The 14,101-nt window shown below is 45.6% G+C and overlaps 1 protein-coding gene across 1 annotated transcript; it reads right to left on the minus strand.

The window, feature by feature from the left end:
* Window positions 1-2,250: 2,250 nt before the first annotated feature.
* Window positions 2,251-8,458, minus strand: LOC124677444 (putative cysteine-rich receptor-like protein kinase 20). Its single transcript, XM_047213432.1, has 8 exons — window positions 8,267-8,458; window positions 7,630-8,188; window positions 7,271-7,381; window positions 6,993-7,171; window positions 6,663-6,873; window positions 4,200-4,437; window positions 3,784-3,937; window positions 2,251-2,595 (listed from the first exon to the last, which is right to left on the minus strand). Exons 1-8 carry the CDS (start codon window positions 8,456-8,458, stop codon window positions 2,251-2,253), a joined length of 1,989 nt encoding a protein of 662 aa, XP_047069388.1.
* Window positions 8,459-14,101: the final 5,643 nt, after the last annotated feature.

Here is a 14,101-nt window from a genome sequence, read left to right on the forward strand (position 1 = left end):
TCGGGGGCTACTTTATAAAAAGGTTTTGGGAAGTTTGACGGAGATGGTTTGGAAGGAGACACCTCAAAAATATAGCGGCAGAGAAAATTGGAGCCTACAGCCAAGGATAAATCCTCGACTGTAGCCTCGGGGGCTACTCCCATCGGGAGCCCTGTTCGCGCACCCGATAAATATGAACAAAAGCATAAGATATGACAATATAGTGGCAAAGATGCTAAAAAGGTGAGCCTACAACCAAGTACAAGCACTTGGCTGTAGCCTCGGGGGCTACTCCCATCGGGAACGCTGTTCGCGTGCCCGATGAAATTTGAATAAGTCCTCATGAGCATATTCTGAGTTATCAAAATAACTCTTCATATACTCCCATCGGGAGGTTATGTTAAAAACAATATAAGTCATCCATTGACTCGAAAAAATGTGCTATTCCAGCAGACGGAAAAAGCACCCGACAATATATTCTCAGAGTGCCTCAGTCGCAAAATAATCTCTGAATGCCGCAAAACTCAGCGAAGGTAAGTCCCCGGGATCCGTCCTGTGCAGCGTGGCACCGCCTCTGACGGCACTTTGCTACTTTTTCCGTATCAACAGATGCGAAGAAAAATCCTAACGGACGCGTTAGGTACCCGATAAAACATGACTGGAATTCGTCATCTGGTAAGACCTTAAGCGGCACATGTCGAATTGCGCCAGTATCCCGAGATCATGTCCAGGGACGTGAGTTTGAAGTAGGTGTTGGTGGATTGCTACGAGAGCAGTTAACTGGTACCTGATCCGTCAGATGAACCAGCCCCAATTACCGTTATCCATGTACAATATACAATTCTTTTATAAAAATTTGTCGAATTGCAGAAATCATATGCAGATTGTAAAGATGGAGATTTTCCCTGACTCTGCGATTCAAGCAAAATCTCGGGGGCTACTGACATAGGCATCCCCAATGGGCCTGCCGAAGAAGGTACCCGGGGTTTACTGAAGGCCCACAACCCGAAGTTTTATAAAGCCCAGAAGCCCAATCGAGAGATAGTTTGGAAAGATAGAATTGTATTAGGAATATTAACTTGTAAATATCGCGGGAGGGTTTCTGAACCGTCCCGGACTCTGTAACTTGTACTTCACGAAACCCTCGGCTCCGCCTCCTATATAAGGGGGAGTCGAGGGACAAAGAGGGGATCAATCCATTGTTTCACGCAACCCTAGTTTTCATAGCAGCCGAGTACTTTTCCGGCTGAAACCTTCGAGATCTACTTGCCCTCTACTTCCAACTAAACCCTAGTCTACAACCCGTAGGCATTGATAAGTTAATCCCTTATCAGCGAGCGTTGAGGAAGGGAGAGCCCGTCCGCCGTCCCCCACGCCGGCGAGGAAAGGCCCCCGCCGCCGCCACGCCCCGTGGGTCTTTGCCCCGGCGGCGCTACCGGCGGCGGCGGTTAGGGTTGGAGAGGGGTCGGGAGAGGAGGGGTTGGGGAGGGGTCGGGAGAGGAGGGACCTAACAGTTTTTTTCATGCGTCTATCTAAGCGATCATTGTTCTTTTCCTCCGCATACATGATCATATTGAAGTCCCCTAGGAGCAGCCACGGCCCCGGACATAAACTCCTCCTCTCCGCTAACTCCTTTAACATCATTTTCAAAACCATGTTATTCCTACAGCTGTGGGTGCTTCTTGCAAGACCCCTGGATCGTTCTTGGCCAAGACGAGTGATCAGCGAGCTCAAGCTTCTTCGTGATTGAAATGTGCCAAGGGTGGAGTAGTTCTGTAGGTTCTTCTTGTTGCTTATCTGCCTCGGTCTATTCAGGGAGGCCGACTCCAGATGTCGTACTTTTATTTGGGGAATTTGTATGCCGTAGCAGGTCTTGTACTCTGTTAAACCTATGAGCTTTATTAATTTAAAGTTGGGCACCAGTTGCCTTTTATCTAAAAAACAAAACATCTCCAAAATGCAAAATTGTAGATCTATAATTTTGGACATATCATACAAATAATGGTCTCTATTAACAAAATTTTACAAACTTAAAGAACAAATTTACATGTGAAAAATTCAAAATATTTTAGAACTTCAATAGTAAAAATTTGCAATTCAATAATAAATGGCTCTATGAAAACCTGGAACCAAAAGTTCGCTCTCATTTTGGCACATAGCAGATAGAAACATCTTGAACCCAAAATGATCTTTCTTCCCACCCACAAGGATCGATCTCATTACTCATTTGATCACAAAGAGAAGACACTGCTGTAGGGATCGATGCTGTCTCTACCTTCCTTCTTTGATGGTGCTGATGGTCATATCGTTTGTGCTGCATGAGTCTGTGAAGTGGGTTGAAGTTGCACGTGCCCCCGATCCACCCAAAACATCTTCTTCTTCAACACGGGCGACTCTAAGCTGGAAATGCGGCGGTTGCCTCGGGTCTGGCAGCCGCACCCCCAAGTTGCCCAGCATCGTTGTTACATCCGTCATCGTTGGCCGGTCCATGGCATTGTCCTGCACGCACAACAGAGCCACCTTGATGCATCGTAATATGCTAGTCACCTCGTCGAAGTCGCTCGGTTTCCGGTCGACTAGCTCGAACCCTCTTCCTTCCCTCCACAACTGCCAGGCCTGCCACAAACGTTAATCGAAGCCCATATTAGAAGTTGAGTTAATCAAAACATGGCAACTCAACAATTACCTTTTTCTATGGAATGTAAACTCCGGGCATATGCACCTCATGGCTTGTTTGGCCAAATTAGGGGAAGGGAATCAAAGTTTAGAGGAGAGAATTTATTAGGGTACGGTTTAGTTTGCGAAGTCGGTTACTTCATCCGTGTTTATATGTAAGGCTACTATCAAAAAAATATTTTGCCAATATATAAGATCGCTAATACTAATCAAGCAAAATTGATTATATTTAAACCTTGTAGGACGGTGTTCAATAATGCAAAAGTTGCATACAACCATAGAAAGAAGCGCCACATACAATATGTTTAATTAGACCAAAATAAAAGAGTATTTCCATATGAATAACTGTGTTATTTATTAGTTGGCTGTGTTTTTTCGTATCAGAAATGTGAGGTTGCGGCCTTATATATAAATGGAGGGAGTGTTACTCCCTCCATTACATTTTGTAGGTCTTATGTGTATCACTAGATTGTCAATTTAACTAGTGTAATAAGAGGTATACATATTATGAAATACATAGAGTGTACATATTATTAAAAAATGTTGTATTATTTTTGTGTATAGAATTATATTATATTGATAAATTTAACAATTTAGGTATATGCTCCATAACCTATGAACCGGAAGGGAGCAAGTAGTTTCAATCCCTTGCTCGGTGTGTGACGGGAATTGCTGGTGAGAACTAGAGGGAAAGTTCTTTCCAGGTTTGAATAATCGTCCATTTATGCATGCCCATGGGTTTCCTGGCTCTTGCACTCGGCACAGGGACGTGAGATACCCATGGCTTTTCAGAAATTTAAACACCAATTCCTCTCCCTCCGTTGAATAGCCGGACCCCCTTGGGAAACGATGTGTGGGAAGTATTAATTTTCTGTCCACTTCTCTCGTGAACGGTTCACCAACAAAACAATGGAGGGTGCTAAGTTTCCTCTCGCTTAAACTCCCATTTTCAATCTTTAGATCCCAAAAAACAAACACGCTGTCTTGGCAATGGACAATTCGCTCACTGTGTATTTAGTTCAGGAATCAGAAGAGGGAAAATTTAAGGAATGTGTAGGTAGTTTAGGAAAGTTCTGTCATGCATGCTCTTGTTAACATTTACCATTAATAATTTCAACCAGAACTTACGTAGCCGAGGAGATTGACAAAGTTTCCGTGGTGTTGGCCATGGCCGCTGTTCCTTTTGCCGCTCACTATCTCAAGCAGCAACACGCCAAAGCTAAACACATCGGATTTGTCCGAGAAGATGCCCTCAGAAGCATACTCAGGTGCCATATAACCACTAGATTTCATCAGAAAGCATTGAGCATTAGTAGTCAATTGACATCACTATTTTTAAAAATGCAAAATAGTATATACGAGCAACTATCTTATTTGACTTTGGAAGGAGTTAGTTTTCAGTAAATATTCAAAGTTATCCGGTGTGTTTCCATTCATTCGTACTTGCACAAATTTAATCAGATAAGATGAGGTGGTTTTGTCTTAGAAATATATTTCTTAAGTATAGAATAGCAATATCGATGTTTCATTTGTGTTGCTCTTACTAGGTTCCGACGATCCTATTGGTGTTCGCCTGCGTTACGTTTGAACCGAAGATTCTGGCCATGCCGAAGTCCGAGATCTTGGGGTTAAGACTTTGGTCAAGAAGTATGTTGCTGGCCTTCATGTCCCTGTGGATGATGCGCACCCGGGAGTGCTTGTGCAGATACAGGAGCCCCTGCGCGATCCCTTCGATAATATGATGTCGTCTCTTCCAGTCTAGCAAGCGTCCTTGCTCTTCGTCTGCATAACAAATGGGTGTTAGGTTTAGTACAACATTCACAGAATACTCGCAAAAAAAACATTCACAGAAAGAACATTAAAAATATTTTTTTATGTGAACCATGTGAATTATCTATTATTATCAAAATAGAATTCTACTTGAAGGCGCAGCACAACTCCCACTTCACATTCGGTGGCACCTTTTTTAAAAAAAATCTTTATATGAGAGAAAACATGCATGGAGAAATCTGCCACCTCATGGGTGACATCATCACATTGTTTGCTAATCTTAGATATTTAAAATGATATATCTCGCTGTTATTTTGATCCGCAATCCGTTTACATCGCTAAGTTTGTCCCGTCGAGATTTTTCAAAACTAGGTCCAATGTTTTTACGTTTCTCGACAAATTAGTGGCCAAATTACGTTACCATGATTGCCATATTAGCAGAAACTAGTTACCACTTAATTACAGGTAGTGTTTCACATACTTCTAGACATCTCAATGATCAACATATATTTAGAGTGTGGAAACTTCAAGTGTGTTCCATAATTAAGAAGGTAACTGATGATATCATTCAACAAAAATACAATAGCATGCACATCTGCATTGATCTATAAGAGCAAGAACAATAGTGTAGCTAGCAGATGGCTATAAAGATTTGTCATGTCATCTGTAGCTAACTTATAGCCACCATATACTATAGTTGGCTCTAAGAATGAACTACTCTATCAAAATGTGGCTCACATTTCACTCTCACGTAGTATCTATGAGCACGTGCTAGAACTGACTCTTGCATAAAAGCTTACTTACATTCTCTCTCATATTCTCTCTCCTCCAACTAAATAAAAATATAATATTTTATTTCTTATAGCAAGCTGATTGTACCTTATTGTACTTGCTCGCGTATACATTTAGCTGACAACCAAGTTATTATTAATCATACAACTAAGTAATGCATAATCTGAGGACATGGTGTTTCTGCACCCGGGTGCGTGTATCACCCTTTATTTGAAATGTATTTTGAGCATATTAAAAATTGTCGAAAAAATGAAAATTATCTCTTGTATATCTTGACATGTTACATGCTCACAAAGTTGTTTGAGCAAAAATTGGCATGTTTTGTGCCATGTGTAAAAAAGACAATTTTGATTGTTTAATAATCCATTTGTCGAGATATTTTTTATACACAGGGCACAAAAAATGTCGATTTTATGTGAAAATTTACGTGCGCACATAAAACATGTTCCTCTACATGCGATTTTTTTCTAATTTTTTCACTTTAAAAAATATGTTTTGTACACACCAGATGCATATGCATTTGTGTTTCCAATAATCTGACAGAAATATGTGACTGGGAGCTCCTAGGTACATATGATCCTATTATATAAAATTCCTCAAAAAAAAACAAATTCGAACTAAAGCTCCAATTCGGATTGAAGTATGTGCTTTAAGTTGTGCTATTTCAAATAAAAGCAATAATATTATTTTAACAATATTGAAGTTGTTAATCTTGTGTAAGTTATTCAAATGGCTATACATACCATGGGGTACATGAAGTATGAGTCCAACCATATGAAAATGGTACTACAAGATATTTTCAACCGAGCTTGTTGGCAATCAAGTAATCGCATACGTGATGCCTAGGCGCTTCATTCTTTTTTTTCCGTCGTTGGTTTTTAGAGACTTTAGATGATGCAAGATATGTAAAAACACCAAATAATTAGATTCTAATAAATGTGATTGTCTGGATTATGTAGACAACAGGCAATTTCACCTTTTAAAAGAAAATAGTACATTATAAACTAAGTTTTCCTCTAGTCTACTCTGGAAACAAGCTTTAAGATAATTGTAGATCCGTAATGTCTTGCGAACATCGAAGCTGATACTCCCTCCGCTCATAATTACCTCACGGTATGGGTTTATTTGAAGTCAAATTTTATAATATTTGATTAAATATTTATGAAAAAATATCAACATCTACAATATAAATCTATTATGTTAGAATTGTGATATATTATGTTTTTATATTATATGTATTTGGTATTATGAATATTATTAACTTTTCTTATAATTTTAGTCAAACTTTGTATTTTTTGTCTTTGACTAAACCCATAACTCAAACTAAATAAAACAGAGGGAGTAAATAATAAGTGAACTGAAAAGGCAAAACTATCTACAGCTTCTAGACGTGCAAACGGCGTGGGCCACTTGCCGTTTTACTAGTATATAAAGAAGGAGCTTACCAAAAATGAAAAAGTCTAGGCTTCTGTTGGACATGTACTCGTATACGAGCATCTTCTCTTCCTCCTGCACACAGCAACCCAGGAGCTTGACGAGATTCGTGTGCTGCAGCTTGGCGATAAGCTGGATCTCGTTCTTGAACTCGACAAACCCCTGCCCTGACTGCGCCCCGAGCCGCTTCACCGCCACCTCAGTTCCATCAGGCAATATGCCCTGGAAAAACTGAAAAGTGAGTATGCTAATGCACAGCTTAGCGCCTGATCGAACAATCAATCACATTTCGATAAACATTTTTCATTGGATGGTAAATGGTGTATATATGCCTTGTAAACCGGTCCGAAACCGCCTGTTCCGAGCTTGTTATCTTCAGAGAAGTTGTCGGTAGCAGCACCCAGCTCAGGGAAGTCGTACAGCGTGAACTCCGAGCCGCTCTCTTCGATCTTCCAGAGCATCAGGGCCTCCTCTGTTTTCGAGATGCTCCTGGACTCTGCTTGTTCCAATTTCATCTCTCCTGGATTGAACATTTGCAGGTAATTAGACAAATTCTGATGAGCCAAATGTATGGAAAAAAACAAAGGCATTTTTTTTGCTGTGTGTTTGCCGTCTTTACCGGCTCCTTTTCTTAGTCTTCTGATTAGCAGAAAGCAGCCTACCAACATAAAAAAGACCACCGTAATAGACGCACATAAAACGATTACTAAGATCTTCTTGTGCTTGCTTTCTGCAAGATACAAAAGAAAATAAGCAACAACGGTGTTAATTACTAGCGACATGAAATTGTTCAACAAGTTGAATAGCGTAGCTAATTTTAACAACTCCCCAAGTGACCGCCAAGTATGTTCTAAAACGTACGTGGAATGTCCAACTTATCCCCAACGTACCAATTAGTTTCTAGTACGGAGTATTGACGATCACGTAAAAACCACACGGCTCTAGAAAAAAAAAGGCCGTGTACACCATCTCCCTTACCACCATTGCCTGTTGGTGAAGGCGAGTGATCCGGCAAGCCGATCCTGACGTTGGCTGTGCCGTCGTAGAAGTGGTAGCCCTCGTACCGGAAGTTGCACCGGACGCCGAGGATTCGGCCGCCCTCGCGGCCGTCGTACCACTGCTTGTTCTGCTCCCCGAGGCCGTGGAAGCATTGTCCGCACTGTCCTGGGGAGAGGTCCGGCGTGCACTGCGCGAGGCCGTACACCAACGGCATCTGCGGGTTGATGTACATGACGGCGCTGGCGAACCGACGCACCGAGGAGTTGTACGCGGCGTACAGCGCCATCTCCGAGAACAGCGCGCCAACCAGGGACAGGAAGGAGCTCCGGGACGTCGCGTTCCGGCTGTCCCAGTCGGCGTACGTGGACCCGTTGGCGTCCATGGCGTTTATGACCGGCCTGTTGTCGTCGGTCCGCGCCAGAAAGTTCTCGCCGGAGTATCGGACGGTGCAGAGGTCGTGGTAGAAAGTGGCGTTCCTGTCGCCGGCGCACAGCCGCCGCAGTTGCCGGAACGCGTCGTCGAGGCAGCTAGAGCACGTCTCGGCGTGCGTGATGTCGCCGCGGCAGAGCGCGAGGCCGAAGGCTCTGTCCGGGTCAATGCCGATGGCGGCCGAGGCGTAGAGCGACGGAGAGGTAGAGGCGTTGATAGCGAGCTCCGAGGTGAGGCGCGCGAGGTTGGCCCCGAAGGCGTTGCTCGCCGTGTAGTTTCCGATGGTGGCATTGCACGAGTACTCCGAGTAGGCGGCGGTGCTTCCGAGTGGGCTCGATAGGACGAGGACGAGGAAGAGGCAGGGGAGGACGACAACCATGTTTGCTTCTTTCATTATGAAACAGAGAGAAGGTTGGCATTTGCTCAGCGAGAACTGTCCCCAAATTTAAAGACGGTGGCAAGGTCAAAGGCTACCAGAAGGTGGTTGGTAGCTCCGTTGCAGCGATTTTGATTGAGATCATACGGTGAAACATATTCGAATTGACATTGCTGAACTTGGGCTTGTATTAAATCATAGAGGAAGGTTTGAATCACAATCACAATTGTTCAATTCCACCCCGCAGGGAGGGGTTGACCAAATCAACGATGGCCCACACAACCCGCAGGGAGGGGTTATCCTAAAAACATATCCAAATATACAGTGAATAAACACTGTTAAACTCCTTGCTAGCATCATTATCACCACCAGGATTTTTTCAACGACCATCATCACTCCCCACTTCACTTGACCAGTCTTAGCCATCAGCAAAAGCAATTTCTGAAGAAGAAGAAGGATCGTGTAAAATGAATGTCAGCATGGTTCTTAGAGGGATAAAAAATTAAATGATTATCACCTAATAGCTATATAAATCACGCATCGTATATCCAAAAACAGATGATCAATAGATTATTTAGGTCAGACAATGAATACTTGACTAGTTAATATATCTTCTCTAAAAACGCTTGCCACATTAATTATTAACTTTTAACGGGATTTTAGCATTGTATATTTAAGAACACATGATCAATAGATTATTTAGAACAAACAATGAATACTTGACTAGTGAATATATCTCTCTAAAAGCTTTCCGCATCAACTAGTTAATATAGCTTTTATGGGGATAGTGAACTTAGGATGATTTCAGTGCTAATAAAATATATATCTGGCAGCAATTAAATATAGAGAAAAAGTTCACAAGCACTTACATATCTATATATATATATATCCTTCTCCTCGCATATTAGAGATAGTATTCAAAAAAATGTATCATGCAATTTGTCCTATATTTCTCAATATTATCAACTGCAGTACATTTTGGCAAACAGGCAAACACACCATAGTTTTTTTTTTATTTTGACATGGAACACCTCGATTCCAGTACTGAACAGGCCCAGCTAGATCGCTGGCCACACGCACAATTACATCGTTTGGTAGAGATTCAGGCCAAAGCTGCCTCAACTCTCTCTGTCTAGCACCACAGTCTGCCAAAGCATGTGCTACATTAACGAAGCATAAGAAACCTTAACGAAGTTCAAATTTAAACGAATAAAAATGCGCAGATCACGGTAAACGACGCCCTCTGGTGCCAGGTCGAGCTCCTGCCCCCTGAGTGCTTTAACTAAATTTTGTGCATCAGTTTCAACTTGCACATTCACCATCCCCCATGTAACAGCCGCTTGTAAAGCTTGTGCGCATGCTTCTGCTTCTGCATGTGCAACGCTTGCGGTATTAGCCAGGTAACCTGCTCCTGAGCCACGTACTTCTCCCGCGATGTTTCACACAACAAAGCCCCATCCGCCTTCTCGTGTCGCTTGCATGAACGACCCATCGGCGTTTATTTTAAGCCACTCCCCCTCCGGCTTAGTCCACTGAACTATATTCTTTTCAGTCTTAGTTGTGCCCCGGCTCCGACAGAACTGCAATGAATCATTAACTAGGTTCTTGATTTGATAAACCAGGTTGTCCACTGTTCCTGCTGTCTCTCCAGCATTAATCTTGTTCCTTCGCCACCACCGCTCCACAACATACAACAGATCAATGTACTTTTCTCCTCATCCTGTTCAAGGACCTTTTGTACCACCGATTTTGCATCTCTGCATGTACACATCAGGTCACGTATCTCCTCTAGCTGTAGGTTTCACCAAATTTGTTTTACTTCTTTGCACTTCAGGAAAAGGTGAGCCCCATTTTCATCTAGCCTTTTGCAACAGACACAACGTGTATCACACTCAATGCCACATCGTTTGATATTCATTCTTAGAGGAAGACTATTATGTGCCACCCTCCAAATGAATTGTTTCACTTTCGGTTGACCGTCGGGCTGTAGCTGCTTCACCACGGCGACCCCGGCCCCGGCCCCGAGGGCGCCAAGGCCCGCGGCCTCGACCGCCTCGCAGGGCACCAGGATCCGCCATGGATTTTCTCGCGGGTCTGGCTGAGGTTAGGATTTGTTTGGAGGAGTGGATGAGGAAGAAGAACGCGCGCCCTCTATATATAGGCCGGAGGCAGGAGACGGCCACGGGCGTGGCGTCGCCATTACTGCGTTGGCGGAGGTGGGCGGCGGCCGCTTGGCAAGCGAGGCATCGCCATTAACGTGGCGCAAACTGCCGAAGCGACGCCTCGGCGCCAGTCACTGGCGCGCCTGAGAAGATGCATCGACGGAGGGTCGCTGCCAAGCGGGCCCGGTGAAACGTCCGCCAGACGCGAGCGGACACTTGCGCGTCCGCAGAGACGTATCCGAGATGCATATTTAGGCCAGGTTTGCGTCGTCGCGGACGGCCCGGTCACTTTGCGTCGCCCCACTGGAGGTGGTACTACACGTATTTTTCGGCCCGGCGGACGCAAACGGTCGCTCAGCGTACTTTGCTTCCCCCCATTGGAAATGCCCTTATCCCAACTCCCTCAACCACACACCACAAAAAAACACCATGCGCCAGCCGTGCGCAGGCCGTGCGCAGGCCACTGGCGATGCGCCGCTGCGCCCAAACTCATCACCTTGCGCCTCGCCGCCCTAAGCCCTCTCTCTCATGCCTACTGCTCGTCCCGCCGCTATCCTAGCACGACCGCGAGATCATCGACTTCTCTTACAGCGACACCTATGGGGGCAGCTAGTTTGAGGCCACCATGGACGCCGGAGGATACATGCCGCACCGTCGCTGATGATGGGGGCGGCGGAGGAGTTGCTGGGGTGCGACCTGCATTGCCCGAGCTGCAAGGGACGGGAGCCGATGCTGCGAGCGGCGTCGGTGGATGCTACATGTGGGGTCATCGTATGCTACAAGGGCGGCGACTGCTACATGGTCGCCGGCCTCTGCTACATGCCGCGGCGGCTACGTCTGCTACAATAGGCGGAGGCTGCTGCTACGATGGGCGTCAGCGACTGCTACATGTGGCGTCGACGTCTGCTACAAGGGCGGCGGCTGCTGCTACATAAGCGCCCACCATCTGCTACTTGCCATGGCGGCGGCGCAACTGCTACAATTGGCGGAGGCTGCTGCTACCACGGGGTTCTGCGGCTGATACATGGGTCAGCAATGGCTGCAACAAGCGGCGGCGACTTGCTACAAACGGCGATGGACATTGCTACAAACGGCGCGCCGCCGTTCTGCAATTAGGCCACCGGCGAAGCTACGTGCGGCTACACTAGTAGGAAAAGCCTCATCAGTGACGCACCAAAATACCTATTCTATGCAATCTTCGCAAAAAAAATAAGAATTATGTAGCGCACCAGCCCATGCGACATAGAATTAAGGAATTCTATGGCACACCTGTGCCTCGATGCGCCGTAGAATTTGCTCGTATTATATAAGATTTTGTGCTGCCTGCTATACACATACATACATGTTATATACAACAATATACATATATTATATAGATTATATATAAAAATATGCAGAAATAATATAAATAGCATGTACATTGCACACATATAATATAAACATCATCATCACATTACTTAGAGCCCGATCGAGATACACATATAGTGGCAAGTGTCAAATGTTTCACATACAACTCTTAATTCATACAAAGTTCACTATCTCCAGATACAAAGTGGTCTTCATCCGGTTCCTCCTCTGCTCCCTCCTCTCTCCCCGCCAGGCTCGCTTGCATCGGGGTCTTCATCCGGTTCCTCCTGTGATCCCTCCTCTCTCCCGCCAGGCTCGCTTGCACCCCCCCCCCCCCTCCCCCTCCCGAGTGTGTAGTGAATAAAATGGACGAAAGACCAAAATGAACGAAGAATGCCAACACAAATAAAAGCCAACTAGGATATAATAAATAAATGCCGCATACATTATTGATCAAAACAAATATTAATATTTAGGAATGGCGTAAGTGAGGCCAAGTCTGATACACAAGAGATTGATATTTGTGCTATCTTACCAGGCTCTTACGCAACCCCAGAGTGTACGGTCGATTACAGAGGATGAGCAGGTCTGGTCACTGCTTTCCTTCAGACTCATCGCATCCCCGAGGACCTGCCAATATGCATAGTTTAACTGATCAAAGTGACAGTAAAAGGCAAGCAGAGGTACTAAACAGAAAGATCATGCACCCGAACACGCACCAAGTGCGACGGCACGCTGCCATCAGTTTCCTTCCCATCTACAGAACTCCCTGCAAAGACGGGACTAGTGTGTTAGCTCAGCCTCTGTCAGATAATGCAGCACCACGTTTACAGCAATCACAAAGAGAACTTCGAAACGCGGAGAAAATCACACCTTGGAACCAATCGACTTCTTGATTCGCACTTGCGGGAGCAGGAAATCGCTAGGAAGAGAGGGAAAGCTAGTACTGTAGTACTCCGTTCCTTTTTATAATGCCTATTGTTTTTTCGCTTTTATTTTAGAATATAAGAGTAAGCTATGTTTTTTTGCAAAGAACCCGTTCCACCGATCGGTTCCCGTCCAGAAAATTTGGAAACGAATCTGTTCCCGTCCAGTAAATCTGGAAACCAATCTGTTCCCGTCCAGAAAATATGGAAACCATAATCAAAAATAGCGGGAGAGAGGGAGTACATGAGCGATCGGTTATGGAAACAAGATTATTTTCTGAGATCTGATTTCAGTTTTCTATTTTGTATCTAAGATCACTAGGGGGTTTTGTGTAAAAAAAATGGGCTTGCCCTAATTTCCGTGCCAAAATACAATAGGCACTATAGAAAGGAACGGAGGGAGTATATGCTAACCTCGGGGGTGGGTTCGAGGAGGAGGTAGACGCACTGGTAGAAGAAGTCGCCGCGGGCCAGGCCGGTGACGCGGGCAGTGTAGGGCGACGCCGGCTGCCACGGCGGCGCGGAGCGCCTCGATGGCTGCGGAACGGCGCAGGGTGACGGTGGCGTGCGGCTCGAAGGGCGGGCCTCCGTGCGCGGCGCGGAGGCCGGCCATGAGGCCCCTGAGGCGTTCGCGGCCGTTCCCTGGCGATGATGCAGTCCTCGACGGAGGCCACGGCGGGGTGCAGCATAGCCCCCCCCCCCCTCCACCGCGGAATGGGGAGGAGGACGTCGTGCGAGGGCTCGGAGGAGCGGCGGCGCGGTGCCGTGGCGGCGACAATGACGAACCCGACGGCTAGGGGTAGGCGCGGCGTCGCGCTCAGGGGCGGAAAGGCGGGGTGTGGGTAGGGATCCGGTGGAGGGGACCAAGAAGAAGCTCGCTCAGTGCATGGAGGCGGCGGATGCGGCCGGCGTTGGACTGCACGTCAGCGAGCGGTGGCGGCGCATTGGGATTGGGGAACCGAGGACGCAAGAGAGAGCAGTAGGTGCGGGAGAGGAAAATGAAACAGTTGGTTGGTTCGAATTTTACATTCAGGAACTTCTGTTTTTTTTGGAGGGTTGGGAGTGCCGGGATTGCCGGCACTTTTACCAAATGCCAGTATACATCAACATTGATGGCTCTTTTGAAAAACTGCCACGAAAAATAGCAGCACTTTGGTAAAATGCCAGTAATAATCTAACATTAATGGCACTTTGCTAAAATACCAATAATA

This window comes from Lolium rigidum, chromosome 7, assembly GCF_022539505.1.
Source record: "Lolium rigidum isolate FL_2022 chromosome 7, APGP_CSIRO_Lrig_0.1, whole genome shotgun sequence".
Classification (NCBI taxonomy): Eukaryota; Viridiplantae; Streptophyta; class Magnoliopsida; order Poales; family Poaceae; genus Lolium; species Lolium rigidum.